Source organism: Neodiprion virginianus, chromosome 3 (genome assembly GCF_021901495.1).
Source record: "Neodiprion virginianus isolate iyNeoVirg1 chromosome 3, iyNeoVirg1.1, whole genome shotgun sequence".
In the NCBI taxonomy this organism is placed as follows: domain Eukaryota; kingdom Metazoa; phylum Arthropoda; class Insecta; order Hymenoptera; family Diprionidae; genus Neodiprion; species Neodiprion virginianus.
This window is the reverse complement of record NC_060879.1, coordinates 31292432-31313247: the sequence shown is the minus strand read 5'-3', so window position 1 is coordinate 31313247 and position 20816 is coordinate 31292432. Positions and strand designations below refer to the sequence as shown.

At 44.8% G+C, this 20816-nt stretch overlaps 2 protein-coding genes across 12 annotated transcripts in view; one reads left to right on the top strand and one right to left on the bottom strand.

Annotated features, from left to right (window-relative positions):
• LOC124299982 (autophagy-related protein 16-1) overlaps nt 1–20816 on the top strand; it is a 237884-nt gene that overhangs the window by 112447 nt on the left and 104621 nt on the right. The window lies entirely within an intron of this gene.
• Nucleotides 5324–20816, bottom strand: part of LOC124299981 (uncharacterized) — a 93513-nt gene continuing 78020 nt past the window's right edge. For all 3 annotated transcript variants that reach the window (XM_046753539.1, XM_046753541.1, XM_046753540.1), the window contains exons 4-6: nt 12130–12466; nt 11089–11754; nt 5324–8400 (exon numbers count right to left, since the gene is read on the bottom strand). In XM_046753539.1, coding sequence (XP_046609495.1) covers nt 7861–8400; nt 11089–11754; nt 12130–12466 — 1543 coding nt within the window. In that variant the 3' untranslated portion in view covers nt 5324–7860. The remainder of the gene's footprint in view (nt 8401–11088; nt 11755–12129; nt 12467–20816) is intronic.

Below are 20816 nucleotides of genomic sequence, written 5' to 3'. Positions count from 1 at the left end.
ATCCTCTTCGAGATCAGTACGGGGAAGAAGTAGCTAACGTTGGAAAGTTACCCGACTGGGATAGGATCAGGAATCCCACGGGAAATCATCCGCGGAGGAGAACCGCTCCTGTAACATATTGTCCTCTATCCCCTAATAAAAGCTTAGCCCACTAATGATCGTTATACGGGTGAAACGTTCGACGAACCGGCTAACGTGACGTTCCCAACCTCTTCAAATTTTGCATCTGGGACGCGCTCGGCTTTGCCTCTGGGTAATAAATAATTCCGCTTTCCTTCACTCCGGAATAAATAACGGACGAAACTAGACTATGGTGAATTTTTATTGCAACTAAAAAGTATAATTCTGCATTCATCGAGTCGGCTTTTGTGGGGATGTACAAAATTGCAAATTAAGTATACAAATTAACATAATGCGAAACTGCCTCAATTTTCGTGTATAACCATATTGGCTCTTTTCAGCAATAATTCAAATTAATGCACGTTACGAAATTTACTTACATGTGCATCTGAACAGGATCCGGTATGGAGTACAACGCCCAGGTATTAATACACGGCGTATCGACGTGCCTGCTGCAAGTGTCGCGAGCTCTACTCGGCTGGGTGAAACAATGGATTCTAGATGACTATAGCTGCGACATTTAGATCGTGAAGAGAGATTGTTTCGATGAAGCAAGTACATAAAAGAGAGAATCCCTGACCTCGCCGTGTTGCGCGCGAAAAGCAACTTTTACCCGGTTATCCGTACTATCCTGGTGCATCCGCTATTGTCTTCCAGGGAGCCAGTTTTCACCCTGACGACATGTGTGACGGTAGATCGCGAAGATAACGAGTACAGCAACGACGGAAGTCTGTGTGCACTTTAACAGCTGGACAGAAATCGAAATTATTAGACTGCTTATCCTTTCCACCGGAGGTAAACTTGATTTGTTGTTCAAAGTTTGCGGCTTGATGCACGCTGGGAATCTTACGTGTAGCGCAAAGAGTTTGAACGTGAAATGGCAGGAATTTGCCCGAGTTTCGCAGAAGCCTCGTGTTTATCAGCGTTGTGGAGTTCAAAGACGACATCCCGTGGTGTTCACCCTGCAGTTGCCCGGAAAATGGCAAGAAAGCGGAAGCGCTCGCGCGTGCTTTTGAAGAGCGGAATAAAAATAGGAGAACGGGAGCTGGTATTATTTACTCCGCTTATCTTCCGCCGTTCACGTTGGGAACAAGGGAAAACCACCGCGATCTTTGATATCATAAAGGTCTCGTCGGGTTCGTTCGGGGCTCAACAAAAGAACACTACCGCGCGTCGCCTCTTCGGCGAAAATAGCAAAACCGCGCGCGATCTTCGTCGCTAATTTCTTTTTCGTCGTTGGAAGTTCCTCACCCCTCCCATCTCTTCTTGACGGCGAAATCGATACTCGAGGCCCAAAAACGCGGGGATAACAACAAGAGACGGAGCTCGGAAAACCCCGGGAGAAAACTGAGCCACTGTTGTTCGGTTTTGCTTCGGCAACAACGCCGCACTTCGAGGTAATAGGCACGGTGGAGATCGAACGGAGGGTCCGAGGAGTGTTCGCGCAAGTACTCGCTCGGCCGCCCCCTGGGAATGCGGGTCCACCTCCTCGACAACGGGTCTCCTCTCAAACACTCCGCAGTCCACACTCCGTGCACTCTGGGTCTGGACGTGTCCGATACTTACCTTGGCCATTCCTGAACCTCGTCCCGCAGGATAGGGATTGCATTTTGTCCGGAAGCAGACGACAGTAAGCTAGACAATCGCGCATTCGGCCGGTGATCCAGGGATAGCGAAGCTCGCAGACTCCTTGGAGCGATCGATCAACAGTGGGAAGGTTAATAAATGTATAATTGCCTTCGGATAGACAGGCCGGATGGTCAGGACGAGACGTGGAATTTGGCACCCTTGCCGAAAGCCCTCGGGAACTGTCGATCGTGCGGGTTTGCCTTTTGATAAATGGCTGCGCATTATATCTAAGACCTTCTCTCTGGCCTTCCAAGTCCCGCGACGTTGAGTGAATAATGACCAAGCGATGTCACACTCCGTGTGGAAATTCGATCTAATAAATCCAATTTTCAATCACACGACAAAACGAATAGCGTTACCTTTATACCCTGCACATGTACAGCCCGTAGGCACATATTGTCATCAATACAAACGGTTCGTTTGTACGAAACCCATTCTGCTCTAGCCGTACGTACGATTTCGAGTATGTTTTTGAAATAAGAATTGCGCAGAGTATGTACCGAAGCGTGGAACAACCGTCGGATCTACATTCAGAATTTTACATTCTGTACGTAATATTTCAATAAAACGAATGTTTAACGAAAATATAACCGAATTCAGATATGATTGATGCACCTTTGTACTACGTTGAATTCGAGGGGTACGGTATCATAAATTTTATATTTTTAACTATAATTAAATAATAATCTCTGCTCGTTTTTGAACAGCGGAGACACAAATGCAACAGCAATAAATTCTCCTAGAACCAAACTCTCGGTACCTCTAGGATCTCAGTTTCGACCTGATTGAGCTCGAGATTTCGCTTCACCCATACGTAGGTACTCAAATTCGTCAAATCTATCCGTCTGGCCTATTGTACCAGCGAACACTAGTGCTTTGACAGAGAGGACCGGTTCATAGTTGTTGTTCTATTTTGAGACGGAGTCCGTTGGCTGTTGACGTTAGAGTGTCGGCGGATCTGTACGCTGTGCTGCACGCGACGTAGCTCCTTGGCACGTCACAGTCTGGCTCTGTCTGAGTGCTGGCGAGCACGACCGAGTAAAATGCCGTCTGATACGCGTATGTACAGAGTGTTTTCTGAAAGTCTCTTGCACTGGCGCCAGATTCATCGGCGGAAAACCCGGAAAAGTCTGGTACGTGTGAATTCTGGTGAATCTAGTTTGGGATAGTGTTTTTTTTTTTTTATTCCCGATGTTAGACTGCTTACGTGTTTCTTAATTTTCACCTGAAAGGATCGGTCACATTTTTCTCTCCTCCTTTTATTCCTCAACTTAGGAGTGAGAAAACTTGCACACGTCCTGCGGGTGGTGGAATCCCCTTTCTGCCAAGTTCGAGATCAAATAACTCACCGGTAAAAAGTTGCGCAATGCATTCTTCGCGAGGTATACGCGTTGAAGAGCTTTTATCAGCAAAGTAGCATGAAAGTATTGGAAATGATTGAAAATCTCTGTTGCTGTTCATTGGTTTAACTTCGCATGAAGAGATGTTCGACTATCCTCACTTGCCGTCGGTTCCGCAAAGCCGGATGGATCACCGAAGAAGGAATAATGCGGCACTGAATCCGCCAGGTACAACCGATTTGTCCTACGTCGTGAATCTCAGAGACTCCTCGGCCGTCCCTCCGGAACCTAAATCGCAAATGTTCTACCATCGAAACTTCAGTAACCGCGATAATCAGATAGTACAACAGCCAAACCTCGTGCACGGGGACACTTCGCGGTGGAAGGCGCAGATAGGGGGCTCAGACGAAGAGTTTCGATTACCTGGAGCGTACACCCACACACAGGGACGTATAGGAAAGTAATAGCGATGGCTGAGCTGCTCTACAAGGAAAACTGCAGGCGCGAATGTGGCAACCATCGACCGAAAGCAGCATCCGGATAGTCTAGGAGCCCGTCGAAGGCAAAGCCACTGCGTCTTGGTGTCTCCTAAGCCAACCGCCGTCGGCACCGAGCCATCGGCTCGTCACCGCGATCTCCGGAAATACCAGGAACCTATCAAGACTTTTACGTCGACCAACTAGCGTTCGCTGTTGCGGGTCGATAACCCTGTGGCGGAGGTATTCAGCCACTCGGCAGACTCTGGTGATATTTCTCCTCCTGTTGATATTGCCGCACACCAGGGACGTGTGAATCCCTCTATTCCCCCACCCTCCCCCTCTTCCCACTCAACCCTATTTTCTCGATCGCTATTCTGCTCTTGTTCGCTCTCTCGCTCTCTCGCCATCGCAGTCTCGCCCCTTGCCCGAACTGCTGAAAACATACTCACCCTTATACGAACTACCGGGCTCGTACGTCGGAATGGGAACACCAGAACGATTTTCGCTTCCAAATTGATTCGTTCGCAGTGAAACTCGAGATGGATCGGGAGTCGTTGACCCAATGTCATTGGGAAAAGTTCATTAATTATATAGGCGCTTGAGTGATGCGACCTTAGTTCGACCAATTATACCTCGGGGTATACGAATTTCCCCAATCCTCGAGTCCGCGGCCGACGAATTTTATGTCCATTATTTCCATGTGTATATATACTCGTATATACATTATACACACACACCCACGCCGGGTTGTAACAATCCGAATCCTTCGCGAGTGGATTTTGCTCAACGTGCAAAAGCTCTCGCCAGGAAGATAGACACGAACGTCTGGAATGCGGTGAAACGGGATTATAGTTATATGGTTATGGTGTGACAGGATGGTCAAGGGACGAAATAAGTTTTCAAACAAGCAAGGCGATTTCTGACATTCGTTAGAAAATGAGTTTATTTCGTTTTACCACATAGTATATATACGTCATAGTACAATGTCCTGGTAATGGACACGCACGACGTTGATCGTTACTGTAGGAAACAACTCTGAAGTACTAAAAAAAAAACATAATAATAATAAATTTAAAAAAAAAAAAAAAAAAACAAAAACAATTACACAAAGTCACAATAATCATATGTAAGTACTAATAGAGTTACCGTTAATTTGATACGTCGTACAAATGTAATTATAAAACTGCTTTGCGCGTATGGTGAAAAAATAAACGCGCGAGTGTGTTTGTGTGATGTAAATAATAAATAAGCACGAGTACTCGTGGTGCGACGCAATGTGGAGGCTCGGTCGCCGGGTCGGCTCTGTGCGTGACGGCTGTTGAGATGATTAAAATAGTTTAATCTGGTGGAGTTTTACGTAAAGTGGCTCCCCCGGAGTCGGAGGAGCAAGGTTGACGGGTGATGCGGACTAAGGTTGGGGGGGGGGGGGGGGGGGGCAAAAGGGCGGGAGGATAAAAAAAAATTCACGGTTGTCATGGTACAGAGCAGACTCGGGTATGTCCCAGCCTCCGCCGACTTGGACCAGCTAGGCGCGCACCTCAGGCTCGAGGACAAGCACCGACGTCTATGTTCAGGCATTTGGCAGTTACCTCTTACGCGTTATATCATAGGCGTAGGGAGAGAGGCACTGCTCGGAAACATACTCATTATGAAAGGACTCAGTGGTATTCATGCAAACCTGTCGCCGCGGAGTCCAATTTGAGGAAAAGCGGTCGTCCTCGAGCCTAATATTATACCTTTCGTCTTTCTTCGTCGTCTTTTCTGCTTTTTTTATTCCTTTCATTTTTCTCTTCCTTTTTTTTTTCACTTCTTCTTTACTCTTTCGCCTTTTACCGTCACTTCTCTTCTTCTCTTCTCACTACCGTACACTCTTATACTGTTCATCTCGACTCCAACTCTCACGCGCAACATCTGCGACGAGACAAACTCTAACCTTGCACAGGTGACGGCGCTCGGATTTTTATACATCACAATGTGTTTTTATCGTGATATGAATATTAATAATTATAAAGAAAAGTTGTAATATTTTTAATAATAACATTAATAATGGTATACTGATAAAAATGATGTGATAGCGTATGTATATAATAATATGTAGTACTCAGTAACATTAATCATAGTAGTAGTAGTAGTAGTAGTAGCAGCAGTAATAGTAGTTATTACGATATAAATCAATATTCTTAGACAGTTTCCATTGAGTTGCATCGAACGCGCGTCAATGTAGCTATAATAATGCAGTTCGATCAAGTCGATGAAAAGTGTTTCGCGGCGCTTCTTTAGCCCCGCTCAGGCAACAGAAGACACGTGTATATTTAATGTATACTAGTATTGCAGTAGGCAGTATACGTGTGTGTCATGTACAAAATACTCAAATACGAAACAGGGGGTACGCAGTGCGCACTGTGCATACACGTACATTTCCAGCGTACAAACCCATTACGCGTGTTCAGCAGATACTGGCCCGCCAAACTCGTATAATTGGCACTACGCTCTCACCATAAGCATAAAACCGAGGGGGAAACGTGACACGCGATGGCCCCTCAGTTTCGATGAAATTTATAAACCTTATCTTCATCTTCGTCAATATTAAAATTCAATGAAACGAAACCGATCGCATTTTCGTCGAGACACCCGGACACTGTACCCCAACGATCCAACGACGACGCATCGAAGGAGGTGCTGGGAGCAAAGTAACTCCCCACACTTGATACGTGATCTCGTAATGATCGTAACTACGTACGCACGTACGCGGCGCGAAGACACGCGTATACCGCGGCGGAGGTACAGGAAAGGCCCCGGTTGTTGTTGGAGAAGTAACGGCAAGTATGCACGGTGGCAGTTACCCACGTTGGAGCGAGTTCAGATTTATATGCTTGGCGCGGGCGCGACGCCGTGACGTTGCTAAGGTCAACTCGAAGGAGGATGGGGTCACACGGCGAAGCTCAAAGTGGCACAGAGACGGTTCGGCGGATGGAGATATCCTTGATACGATCCAACTGGCCCAGTGGGCTGGGCCCTCTTGACCTCACCCGGATACCCAACCCCCCCTCGCGTGCTCGGCTCAGGCACAGGAGATGCCGCCACAAGAGGCAATTAACCTTCCGCGCTGCCCGGCTCCCCTTTGCGCGCATGCACCCTCCGGTGTAACCCCTAGCTGCTGTATACGTACTTCGCCACTCCCTTGATATCCCACTCTCCGGCACATCTGCATAATCACGCTTGATTCCCTATGCTAATTAGAATCTGCGGTTCGTTGCAAATACACCAATATACCCCCATCATCTCTGACGCGATCCAGCTTCTGTGATGCGAACGTACATCGCGTTAGTCCGCCCCGTTGTGCGTCTCGACTCGTACGCAGTGGGACGATTAAGCTAATGATAAATTGACGTTACCGAGTCGTTCCGCGCTTCGTCTTTGCGCTCAAAGTTTTGTTCGTTTTGTAGGTCTTTTCACTGCTGCAAAAGGTATTCAAAAGCATTCAAAGGCAGTCAAAGGCAGTCAATACAATATTCAATCTGGTACTGTATGTAAGCTTACATTACAAGTGTGGCTCGGAACTTGGCATTTTTTTTTTTTTTTTTCTGTCAATGGCGTAGGACGATTCCCATCACTAAATTGAGTTGTCGATCCTCCATCATCTTCGTATAAATTCACCATTGACGGCAAAAGTGATTCTAATAACGAATCGTTGGTAAATAGAAGCGTTCACCGAATAAACACCGTTCTACTTTTCCATTTCTGACGAATGGGATCAGCATTGAACTGTGGGGTATACAATAGAAAGAAAAAACGGAAAATTTACGCGGTGCCAGGCCGCGCACCCAAATAGTACTGCAGTTACGGTTCGTTACATAAGAATGCCGCGATACGGCAGCATTGAAAAGACCTTAAAAATCGTTGACGTAGGTGGGCAACGACGCGTTATCCAGTATTCTCTGCAACTCGCTCCAAAGTGGTACCTATTACACGGCGAAAAGCGATCTCGTTTCACGATATTATATCAGGCCCATTGTCCATTCACGAGTAAATTACTCGGAAACGAAGAGTGAACGTGAATTACTTATTATTGTTCTTTCGTTCGAACGGGACAATCTGCCTCGTCCCGTTCGGACAAAATCATCTATCCTGACGCTAATAATCTTCCGACGCATTATCGACTCCCTATAGTTACCGTTGCAAGTCTCGATATTCGCGCAACCAATGACATTCGGCGTAGCCTGTGGAAGGCAGCTACTACACGATAAGTAGGCGGTAAATCAATGGCGCATTTGAGTTCCATGCTCACCCCGTTAGAACCGGCGTGAATAACCAGCGTCGTAGAGCTTGCAAAGGCTGTCCGCACGTCCAGGAATGCCCGCGTGCATACCCGGCACCGAGACCGACACCGAGAGCGCTTCCTGGTGTTTCAGAATCTGTCGACGTCGCTGCCATGTGAAGGTCCACGCCGCGATGATGGCTATTTGAGCGACGAGGAATACCGTTCCGGCGACTATCGCTTCGCCTAGGTTGATGCAGATGCCGTTCACGGCCTCCGACTCGACGAAGATCGTGTCCTTCGTCGCCGTCGCGTTACCGGTCTTGCCGTCCCGCTCGAACCCGAACTTATCGGTTATCTGGATCGACTGCACCACCAGGAGGTCGTCTCGCGACTGGGATGCCGCACGTCGGCGCCGACGACCGAATGAGATCACGGAACGCAGATCACCCGTCGATTCTTCCTGGTCGCACTGCACTGGCTCACAGCTCGGCATGCACGGGGTCACCAGGGCACGGAATTGTACCACTTCGGAACTCGGGAACTTGAAGGCGTCGAAGTGGGATAAAAGGATCTGAAACAAGATCGTTCCGATGTTGTTGGATGCGTGAAGATACAAAAGTACATGTTAACATAACCGGAAGGCTATCGAGCACGGGTTTGTTTGAGTGGCGGTAACTCATCCTGTCAGATTTCAGGACGATACATAAATTTCGACCGGTCCATCTCCCCTGAAATGTGATATTTACACGAACCCTCGAAAGTCAATCAATTCTGCAAATCACTCTGAAACCAATCTGCAGCGACACCCGTCACGTATTCATCGGTCGCTCCTACTTCTCGATAATCGTACCGGAAATTTGGCCTCTTCTTGTCAACTGCTGTGACGCAGCTCAGTTTCGAATGGGAATTAATTACGTGAGGGCATTTTGCGCGCAATCCGAACTCACCGGGGGGAGTTTAATAGGTTGGCGGGTGTAGCTTATATACATGTACAAGGTGTTTTCGAGTGAACAGCGGGGTACGTTGGCTTCCCTCCGTCCCTATTTCACCGATGTCGATAATTTCAGGTTACATAAAGCACGTACATGTGTACTTCGGTTTTTTTTTTTTTTTTTTGTTTACACAAATTATTTAAACCGTTAAAAAAATATCACGTAACAAACAGTAACGGTTACGTATGCTGTATTAATAACCTCCGTCATATGTCATACAGATTGCCAAATCGGAATATAAAGAAACCGAAATACCAAGATATTTAATCGAAAACGATGTTGTACCTTGCGTGACTACTTTTTGCGAATATGAAGTCCAACCTAATTAGATGAGCAAATAACGGAGATTTCGAATAATTTTAACCGTCGACTTGCGGTACTTTTTACACCTAGCAGCGATATTTGCCGCAAATATGAACCGCTTCGAAATGCAGCCGAGTGACAAAAGAAGTCTGTAAGCATCGTGAACAGGTTTTTAATCATAATTATTTTTGAAGACAGTTTTTATTTTAAATTTTTTTTTTTTATTTTTTTTTTTTTAGTTTTGCGAATATCAGATTTCTTGTAGTTCTAATCCGGGCGTGGATCGGGGAACACGGTCAATTTGCAAATGAGAACGAACAACTTGCAGGATCTTGTAAATTGCTACAACCTTCGCCGTAAACGATATTACTCACTTACGAAACTCGTTTTTCACAGTACTTTTCTCTCTCTCTCTCTCTCTCTCTCTCTCTCTATCTCTCTCTCTTACTCTCAGAGTTACCACAATACCTAGGTGGATTTGTAGACACGTCCGTTTTCATTATACGCCCCTAACTTTTGAACCTTTTAGCCGATTCTGTCCACTTCTAAACTCAGCCGAAATCCACGCAAGGCTGAGAAATGTTCCCAATTTAATTCAAACCGGTTGTAAAATGGGAGCTCTACGGTAAACGTGACACACATACCAGGCGAAACTTTTATCGAATTCCTACCGGTGTAGTAATATTGCAAGGCAAAGTATATTGCAAGCTTTGCTCAAAAAATAAGAACGCGAGAAGTCCATGTTAAAATTATTTTTCATGATTTAATCACGAGTTAATTGTCATTCGATCAGGCAGATGAAAGTAGAACCGAAAAACTTGACTGGAAAGAATCGTGAAAAAACGTGCATCGTATATGTGGTTTCAGAGGTTCAACTAACCATGGAAATACTCTCGCACCCGGTAAAAACAACCGCGTTTTAAATTTGCAAAATGTCCGACGAGCTATCAACGAAATTCCCTCTGTGTTGCGTGTAACTCATATTACTTTCTAATAAAGCAATATTGTGGCGTTCTTTGTGGTAAATGACGTGGAACGGCGCTGCTAACGAGACGCTACACCCTGGCCGCTTCTGGTCGACTTTCATTGGCTGTTCCGCGGACGGCAGAGATTATGTATACCATTTCTTTTCACCTTTTTCATTTCATTCTCATTTGCCTTCACTTATTTCGTTCTATTGCTTTCGCTCACGGCGTTCGCGTACGCTTGCGGCGAACCGAGCCACATTATCTTTCAAAATGACCAGATCTACAACACCATCTATTAAACCAGTCCCATTGCAACCGGTAGCGTAGGTACTTCTACCATTTATTAGGCTTCTTCAACGAATGCTATCTAAATCTTTCTGGAACGTAAAATCCCCCCACCCCATTTCCTGAATGTTATATTCTCTGCGTTCGTAAGAGCTGCACTCACTCGTCTTCATCGTAATTAAATCTAGATGAAGTTGAGAGTAAATGTCTGGAAAAAAAAACTCCAAAACCTGCTTTCTATACGTTCAGATGGCGAGAAATTTTTCCCGCATAACTTGCCAACGTAATTTACCTTCCACGCAATCTCTCCAGACTCGTAAATTTGTTAGAACAATACGTAACCGCACGGTAATTTCGGTTTTTCTCTTCAACCAGCGCATTCCATCCACGTACCTACACGACGATGCATTACATCTCCCGGTGCTTCTATTCTAGCTAGACCAATTTGCAACTAAAATTTTTTTTCGGTCTGCTGGAACTCGAATAAGGTCGAAGAACGGTGAAACCGTTGAATCGGAATTAGCATTTTCTGAACATTTGATGCACCTTATAATATACGCGAACGATTTTTCTCCATAAAGTTACATTTTGTAGTTTCCAAGGTTTCTCATCTTTCCCACAGACCTTGAACTGAGTCCTAAATATGAGACCTGAGGGTTCCGATGAAAAACAGTAATTCTCACAAGCGAATAATGTCTTTGCTGCGCTTACCTTGCCAGTGGTGGGTAACTTATAGAGTGGACCCATAATCAGGTGATCGGTAGGACATCCGCGTGCGTCGATAAGTTCGATCTCGCTGGAGTCGACGCCATCCATCGCCACCAATTCGCGGACGAAGATCTCGTACGGGCTGTTGGGATTCAGTATCTGGAACTTGAGGGCCAGGGGGTCTCCAACCTCGGCAGAGCGCACGACGTCGTTTCCACTGCGATCGGTAATCTTCATCGCCACATTAGGCGAGTCGACGATCACCTCTTCCGATAAGGCGGGAGTGATCTCCCCGTGAACGCCGAGGTCAACCTCATTGGACACCGTCTTGTTGGTCAGGTCGTAGAGACAGGTTATGGCTAGACCAAGATCGGAACTCGTCACTATAGTGTCGTGGTGCTGGATGACAATGTCGTTCATGTATCTGCCGAGACCCTGTTGACGGATGTTGCATTCAAGGTCGTCGTAGGCCATGCGCAGCTCGAACTCGAGATCGGACTTCACATCTTCGACGCAAGAATTCGGGGAGCCTTTGGCGTAGATTTTACCGTTGAAAAGCTTGCTAGTCTGGATGTGGGCGACCATTTGACCGGCCTGGCAGTCTATCGTTACGTTGTAACAGGAGCTCAGCTCGTAGCTTGATCCTTCGGGTACGTCTAGATAAGGTTCCTATGCAACAAAACAAGCGTATTCGAAGACTGCAGTCGTAACTACAAAAGTTACAAGATCGCTTAGAAGAATTTCACAAATTTGGCCGTAGTATGAATATCAAATCAAATCAAATCACAATCCGCAATCCCACACCTACAAAGTTCATGAAATCCTTTCACTGGATTCCGTGAAGGGATAGATTCGTAGTAGGAATTTCTCTTCTTTCCAGAATTACGTTCTACCTTGACGTTTTCAAATGGCGTCTTTTGATCATAACATAGCGAGACCCCGACCCGCGGATTGATACTACATCCAGTATACTGTACGAGAGTGTATACCAAGGTGGGATAGCATAACGAATGAGATGCCGTCAAGTGTTAATCGAAGTCTTACCTGAATGTCGGTGAGGGTCGCGCGAGAGTGATGACTGAGGCGGCAAACCATGTCACCGGTGTCGCCGTAATCGTAGGTGTGACAACGGAAAGGCGAATTGAGGCAAAGTTCACGACACTCGTCGGCCGATCCAACATCCTGGTAAACTGAATCTACCGTTTTCAGAATTCGACCGGTCAACTTTTTGAATTCGCAGAGCTTCATTGGCTCTTCGACGCAATGGTTCTCCAAATAGTCGAAGCCGTTTGCTGTTTGGAAGGCGCCGGAACCAGCAACAGTCAACCGATCCATATCGGATAGCTCACAAGTCTTGGTGGAGTTCTCGTAGTTGGCGGACCTGCAACAATGAACCAAATTTCGAAATTATACGTCAGTTTTCGTTAATACGAGTCACTTGATTGTCTGTTGTTCTTTTTTTTTCTTTTTCTTCACATACTGTCACGTCCTTAGAATTTTTTTAATTGATTGGCAAACGAAGTATGAAAAAGGAGCAACGGTGACGAACTACGATCATTGTAGACGCTGTTCATTCGGCGATTTTGTAAGTCAAGTATAGATTTTCATTAGCGTATCGTGATGTTGAAATCTATAGAACTATTCATGTCGAGTTAACTCTGTTGTTTATAGACACAAAAAACATGGTTAGGTTAGGTATCTGTGTGTTATGTTAGAAGGCAATTAACCTAATGCTTTGTAAACGCAATCATCTCTGCGAACGTTAGTTACAGTCTGGTTGAAGCCTGCGTTACAGGTTCTTTGGTTAGTTCCTTCCATTGTCCATCTCGTTCAAAGCGTGAGTTTCGACTCCACCCTTTCCATTGAAAGTGGTGGTTTACTTCACGCGGTTTCAAGGCGGCCCGCGACCGCATAACAGGAGAGCGAAAAATATATACATATATATGCTCAGTCATCCATAGACCTCACCATCTTACGCGTGATTAATCATGTTTCTAATTTTATGCGGTGCGAGTTCTTATGCTCCTTTCCCCACTACGCCGCCCTCTTCCCATCCCCATAAAAGTTCTGGTCGTTGCTAAGCCCAATTCTGATCGCCTTTGGAGAATAATTGAATTTGTTACCGCATAACGTGAGGTACTGACTGTACCGCTAATCCTATTCAAACCGTGACTCTTTTTCCCTGTATTCTTATGTAACCCGATTCCAACAACAAAAATTAATAAATTGTCTGAGTGATAATTCTGAATCATATACTCTAAACCGCCTATCACGCACATAACTTTTTACGACGGTTAAATAGAGGGAGAAATGCAAGGTTTCCGCTCTGCATATGCCAGAGGCAGGTATCATTTTCAGCGCTGCGGAAAACGAAGTGAAAAAAAAAATAAACTGCGGCAAAGTATTTCAAGTAATACCATTTTGTTTTTAGTAGCCTGCATTGTGTTACGATTGTAGGGCACGGATTTATACTGCATCTGTAGTTGATGTTGACCGTTATTTCACCCTTTAAACAATCTCGCAATAATAATTTCTCTCCTCCATGTAAGTGCACGAACTTGTATCAGTATCGTTGTTAACGAAGAAAATCTTTCCGCCTATATCTCGAGCTTCTTCGTCGTTGAGCGATGGAAATTTATTCTATCAAGCTTTATCGATTTTGGATTATATTCCTTGTATTACTTTTAATACCTGAATAATATTCATGGGCGTTCTTCGCTATGATTTCAATATTAAGATATTCTTGTCGGTGAAATTTAAGAATCACACGACTTCCGTTAATGTTGTCTTAAATTTCAAGTCCCTCCACCGAAATACATACACACAGGCACGTTCTCTCGTCAACTTTTACTTCCACACCCATTATCGAAATTCCGTCTGATCCGGCGCTTTAAAGAGGAATTTTCAAAGCCACGCTCCGCTCGCGCGAACTTAATGAAATCTCCAAAGTGGTGTACCCAACCACTACACTTGCCTCCAAGTGTCTATAGGCTCGTTATCCGGCCTTTCCGACAACACGCCAAAATGAAGTAGAGCCTGCAACTGGCACGACTCGATTTTTCCCTGAATCACGTCAGAGTTACTTGAACCTTGCAAACGGTCCTAATTTTCATTTGTAAGGACTTGTGAAAATCACCGAAATGAATACCTTCATACAGTTTCACCTGACTCAGCTGGAATTTCTTTCCATCTTAATCACACTTTGGCTGATTGTAATTTCCTTTCAATTACACGCTATTACGAGTCTGATTATTGAAATTCTCGTACACGTGTGCCTGCGATGTTTGCTCCCAGCGCGTGTCACTTTGAAACCTTTCAATAAGAATGACACATTGGAGCGGTGAATCCGTCTCCATCATCCGTTACCCAGAGTCAATGAAGCGTGGGATTTGGCACTAGAGCCGTTTCGAATTAGCCACCTTATCGGTTACTGGACCAAAGATGATGGACGACTACGGTTCCCCGGCACTTTTCCTTCGTATAAGTTTCCTCTGTTTCTGGTGATGAGTCTGTATTCGTTTATTTCGTCGTGGTCTCTAGCGGTATAGCCAAAGTCCTAGTTTCCTCCGAAATTCAAGATTCTTGTCTTACTTTTCAGTCAGATAATCGGATCGTTGACAATTCTACGTTCAAGTACTTCTCGGCTCTTAATGCATTTTGATTCCCTTCTCTAATAGGACGAAAGATACTCACCCGTGGCAAACTTGGAATAATCCCGAGGGAAATTTTAACCTTCCTGGGCAGATGTTGAACGTAAAGTTAACTTTGTCCGGGCAATACCACCTCCAGACGGTCTGCTTTTCTTTTTATCTACCTCTCTGTCCACCTTTCTCTCTCTCTCTCTCTCTCTCTCGCTCTCTCGTATTTCTCAAGCTATTTCCAACAAACGACGAGACAAAAAAGTGCCCGCGGATCAGCGAGGCAGTGGGAAAGAATTACAAGTGGCACCGCAGCACGATCGCGTCTCGAATGAATCTCAATTATTTCACTGCTCCCAGAGTACGTTTATACCTATACGCTACTCTGACGCGTCTGATCTACTGCTACATGCAAGAACTAAGACGCCATTCTCCGTAGCTCAGTGTAAACTTCCGTCTGCGTCTACACGGGCTGTTCAGATATCGTTTCAACGCGACTCGGAATTGACCGAAAATATTTTACTACATTAATATCAGGCAGAAAGCTTAAAAACTCTGTAATGGTGCAAATTCTTGACCACCCTTTTTTATAGAGCAGCAAGTAAAATGCTGATGAATACGCTAATGTAGTTTTCAATTTCGCAGACCTGTGTATCATTACGGTACTCCACGGCACGAGTGTAATTATCCCCTTGGCAAATAAGTAGGAGTTGGATCTATACAAAAAAAATGGAGCTTACAGTACACAAGACTCCGAAGGTAAACACGAGGTGTATAATTCGTGAGTAATCGCCAGAGGAGAAAATGCGATGGTCATTGGCCTAGCTAGACGGATTACTGATCACCGTGCTGATACGTTTTTATTGAATTTTTTTTATTTCACTCAAGTTATCTTTACCGTTTCAATTGTCTCATCAATGTCTATTATTATGGCTTTGAAATTTCACCGGTTTTTGATTAGTCCTTCAAGTCCCAGATAATTAACAATCTTATAATTACGCCCATCTGGCGCCTTTCATTCATTTTAACGTATTTTATTTGAAGTCGGAGACCGCGTATCTGGAAATTACGAGTGCAAATTATACGGTCGAGATCGATGATCTGACTAATTTGAATAACAAGAAATAATAATTAAACAAATGTGACGAAGGAAGCTACGATCGCGAAATAAATCGTCCCCCTTGTACTCTACCATACTCGTTCTCCGTCTGCCGCTGGGGCACTGTGAAGCACTCCAAAAACATGTTTGCAGTAGGATATAATGTAAGAAACGTAGCGTACATTACGGAACCTGTTATAAACTCGGGTAATGAGCCTCAATTAGCGGACCGTAACAGCGTGCCATTACAGTAAATATCGCCTCCGTAGCAAAAAATGTTTGATAGTTATAAATATCTGCGGCAGAAATTGGCGCGATTTGAGAATAAGAAAAAGTACAGAAAGAAAGGGGATACAGATATGTTTAAGGAGAATATTCCTCTCAGAGTGACCTTAATTAACTATTAACTTGGCTACCGAAAACTATGGAAGTTTGGAAGAAAAGCTGTTATCTCGAGTTACGAAGTCAATTAAAGTTTGAAATTAATATTTTCTGAGCTTATTCGGCGTTGACTAAAACAACTCCTCCCTCTGGATTTAAACGTTAGTCAAATCTCTCCGCTTCAATCTTATTCGGTACAGCTCAACTCACGGCCTAACCTAATCTTGATGCTTGAACTGGCCAGACTCGGTTTATTGTTAGACGAAATTAAAAGCGACGGAGATATACGTATCTTATTGCACGAATGAGATGTCACGGAGATCAACTTACTTGTAGAAAAAAATACAATTCCACAGAATTGTGGTTATGGGAATTTTGGACTGTGCCAGCCTTCTGCACGAGACTAATTTCAACTTTCTAGTTTAAAATATTAGCAATGAGACAGCTTATCTTTCCATCAAATGAAATTGAAATCGTTTAGTTTGTACACGAGCTTGTATATTCTATCTTTGATCACGAGCATTACGGCAGTCTCGACCAGTTCCTTATCGATCTTACAGTCAACATAAAACCAAATCCTCAAGCCCCATAAACATCAGGCTCGTGAACTTGGAAAAAATTTGTGGAACAGGGTGTGTAAGATCGCATTACATGAAATTGGTTGTAAGGAAGACTGGAAAAGTTGATATTGTGCCTCTATTCGGTCCAAAAAATCCTATTGACGCTTCCACAAGCGATCAAGAACGAAGATCTTTAAGATCTCGACTCGTCCACACTAAAAATGTGTTCAATTTCGAGTGTCCGAGAGTTTATCTTTTGACTGTATACGAACGTAATTGAGCATATAAAACTCAATGCAAAGGAACTCGGTCTAGTGTGGTTTCGTGTTCGCATTCTAGCTTTAGCGTTTCTTGGAAAACATTATTTTAGTCAAATAGTAAAATAGAAGTAAACCCGTGACTAGGAAAAACGCAACAAAGAATCAACAGTAACGGTCCAATATAAGCCCCAGGGGTAAATCCGCCTCCTATTTCTCTAGCAATTTCGCATCGCTTTCTTTTCGTTCAGACCTTCACCTCTTAGCGTGCATCGTCTCTAACCCGTGGATTCCATATTTTATCCGCACGGCTGGTACTCGCATTACACATCGTGAGAGCCGGCGACTCTTCCCTGCAGTTTTCATGGTTTTGGTACAGTGCCCCTTTCCTCTCAGCGTCATAATTTATGTATTATATACTCGCATGTACCCGGTACCCATACACAGATACGTATGCTCTATCCAATCCCGTGATGAATTGCGCGCTCAGCTGCAGCTCCGACTGGGCGAGACGCCCGCCGAGTTCAAGTCTAAGCCGCAGACACTTTCCAGTCTACCATCCGCAGCCAGCAGGACTCGTAGGAGCCAGTCGACAGCCGCCAGAGCCAGAAGCCGCCCTCCATACCCTCGATAAATGGCTACAATTACGTACATCTGCCGATATATAACCGCGCGTGTCGACGTACAGCAACTGTGGTGGAAGAGAGCGGTCTCTCAACTTCCAATGTCCAGCACTACGTCACTCAGTGGTCTGCGGCGCTATTCACAGTTTTGGTAATTGTCCCGAGAGACACGAGCCAGAGAGATGTGGTGGTAAGCGACTTCTGGACGTTGCGACGAGCGAGGTGTGGAACCGTGAAGAAAGTACTCGGGATCCGGAGACTAAACGCTCCTATCAATTCCACGTGTATCGTTCTTCTTCGTCGCCGCATCTATTTCACTTAAAGATGGCTCTTTACCAAGCCTGGTTCAACCTTTAGCATGCAATTTTCCCGAAGAGACGAAAATCGGTTTCCATTCACGAAGGATGGAACAATGGGTCTCACTTGCGCGAAAACAAAAGATAATTCGACGATGCCGCCATGCCGCCTCGAGTACGTCACAGCGCTTCATGAGTCCTTAAAGTTTGACGAGGAGCACTTTTCTCCATCAATCTCCGGGGCTGATACTGTGCTCGAGAATTCGTATAATCTTTGAACACTCCATGGTCCGGGAAACGCCTCGCTGTTTCCGCTCCCGGGATCGTATATCCTTATTTCGTTCATCTCGTCTGACTGCTCACGGTTCGCCGATTGAACGTCATGGCTGAGTTAGTTAGAGGGGAGAGGACAAAAACGGGAGAAAGTACCGCGAAGGGTGGACCCTATTCCAGGCAGGGAGGTCTCCTGCTCCGATTGAAGCTCATGCCGTCCGCTTTTATCATACCAACGGACGCTGTAACGATCGGGGCATTTAGCGTTCTATAACTGTCTCGCGAATTGGACCATGTGGGTAGCTCGAATGGGCTAGATCAGCACTCGTGATTAGACTGATCGAATCCCATTTTGCAGGGAAATAATGCGAAAACATTTTCACTTCTACGGCGTTGCAATCAATCACTTACGTACCGGCATTCATGCAACTGCCCCACATACGTACACCGATAGCCAAGTACGATGATCATTTAATCTCGCGTGCCTTCTAATTTAATTAGTGCAGAGCATCAGGCTAATTAATTATATCTGTCGCGAATGGCTATAGTCGATACGGCCGGTGATTGCGAAGTAATTGACTATCGATCAATTTGCATAAATGCGAAGGATAAATAAACCGATCAAACCGGACCGAGAAAGATACAAAGAAAACGTGAAAACAAAGCAACAAATCGGCTATAAAAATTTGAACGTAGAAACAGCTATCCTTCCAAGGGTGGACTGCGCTCAAGAAAATTGTCATATTTTTAGGATAGGTGTATATATATTTTTTTTTTTTATCACTAATTTAGGATATTCTCGAATTTCCTTACAAACTTATCATTTTTTTTTTTTTTTTACAGTAATTTAGAGATATCTGATACAACTGTCAAACATAAGCACCAATATCTACCAACGCCTTGCTTTATTATTTATAATTTCAATTTATTTATCATCCAGCCAATTGTGAAATGGTGTTTTAAAAATCAACATTATTACAACTTTATCAGCATGTTCCTGTGTATTTTTGTGTTACTGTATTATTGTATTAATTATTTATTTATGTTTCTTTCTTTGGGTAATACATTTAGAGATGTTTTGTGTTGCACGTGCAGTAAAGCTTAACATAGATCTTTATTTGCATGCTTATCGTGTTTTTGTGTTCCTCATTATTCTCATTGCTTTTCACTTTGTGATTCATTTCTTAGCACTTTCTTCGGGCTAGTCTTATCTCTAGATTTCCCTGTGTAAGCAACATTATTTGAGGATATTTTAATCATTTCAAAGCTTCGGATAAACAATACAGTATGAGTCTGACTGCAAACGCTTTTAGTTTGATTACACCGCCCAACTATGAAAGACGAAGTTTTAACGGACAACATTTGGTGATACCAGACAACGGCTGTGATAAAATTGCGCGATAACAAAAAAATTCGTTCGAGCGAGGTACCAGTCCCTCAAAAATCCCCCCATTTTATGCCCTTCCATGAGCTAATATGCCGCGGCGAGCCATTATGTGCTCGGAATTCGAAAACTCCCTGCGCTCCCGTCCCACTGCCGTCTTTGCACAGAAAAAAAAAGAGGAAAGGAAAAACGTCCCTGAATCTCCAACGCGTCGAGATCAAGCGAGACTTTCCTGCGATGCGAAGCCGACTAGAAATGGAACTGCCTCTCGGTAGGAGTCGCTGCTCTCAGTTTGTCACGATAACCCGTAATAACCTGCTGAATAACCCGGAATATGACCCACAATATAAGCTAAGAGTCAACCGGTGGCGGTACGCTTCCTAATATGCGGCCTACCCACGCGCATCGTTGTAATACGGATACGTATTTACGTCCGAATGCGTGCGAGTAATGGTGCTTACGTATTTACGAATATTGTACCACCGCCTGACACAAGTAGCTCGGAGAGTCTGGAGAACTGGACACATTGCGGTAACGACTCGCCTCGTCCAACTCTCTTCGAAAGAACCAAATCAAATCGCCTATGCTCGGGCTTAACATGCGTTCCTTGTACTTTGAGCGAGCTCTGCAGGGACTCCTTTGGTCCTTGCGAAGGAATTATGTAAATGGAATCGGAGAAAACGGTACGGCTATCACGCACGGTAGCGCGGTACCCGTACCCGATCATGCGAACGCGTGGCGGTCTCGGGAGCACGGGATCTACACGTGTGGGTAGCCTACGCGCACCCAGAAATGCACTGTAGCAGGGTGAGCAGCCAAAGAGGGGAAAACGACGTCGCTTATCTCCTGCTTTACCTGCGATTCCCTCCTTCAGATTTACTCAGGAATCTCCAAGAACCCTGAGGTAAATACGAAATGGCAATTCAACTGACGCACGCAGGAACAAAAAGGTCCTGGCTAATCGGTGATCATGCCGACGACGGAGTTTCAAGTTCATCGTCCGTGTTCTCGTGTTCCTCGGCTCGTCTAGGGAGACGGTTTCAATCGATATGACCATTACGGTGAAAAAGTAGCAGCGTGGGGGCGTTTCATACCGAAGTATACCGGTATAAATTCCGCGAACGCATGACGCTGACTCCTGAAGAAGCTTCATATCACCGCGCATCTTTATAGTTTCAGATTGAAGAGACAGGACATAGAGCGTCGTCCGGGTACATACT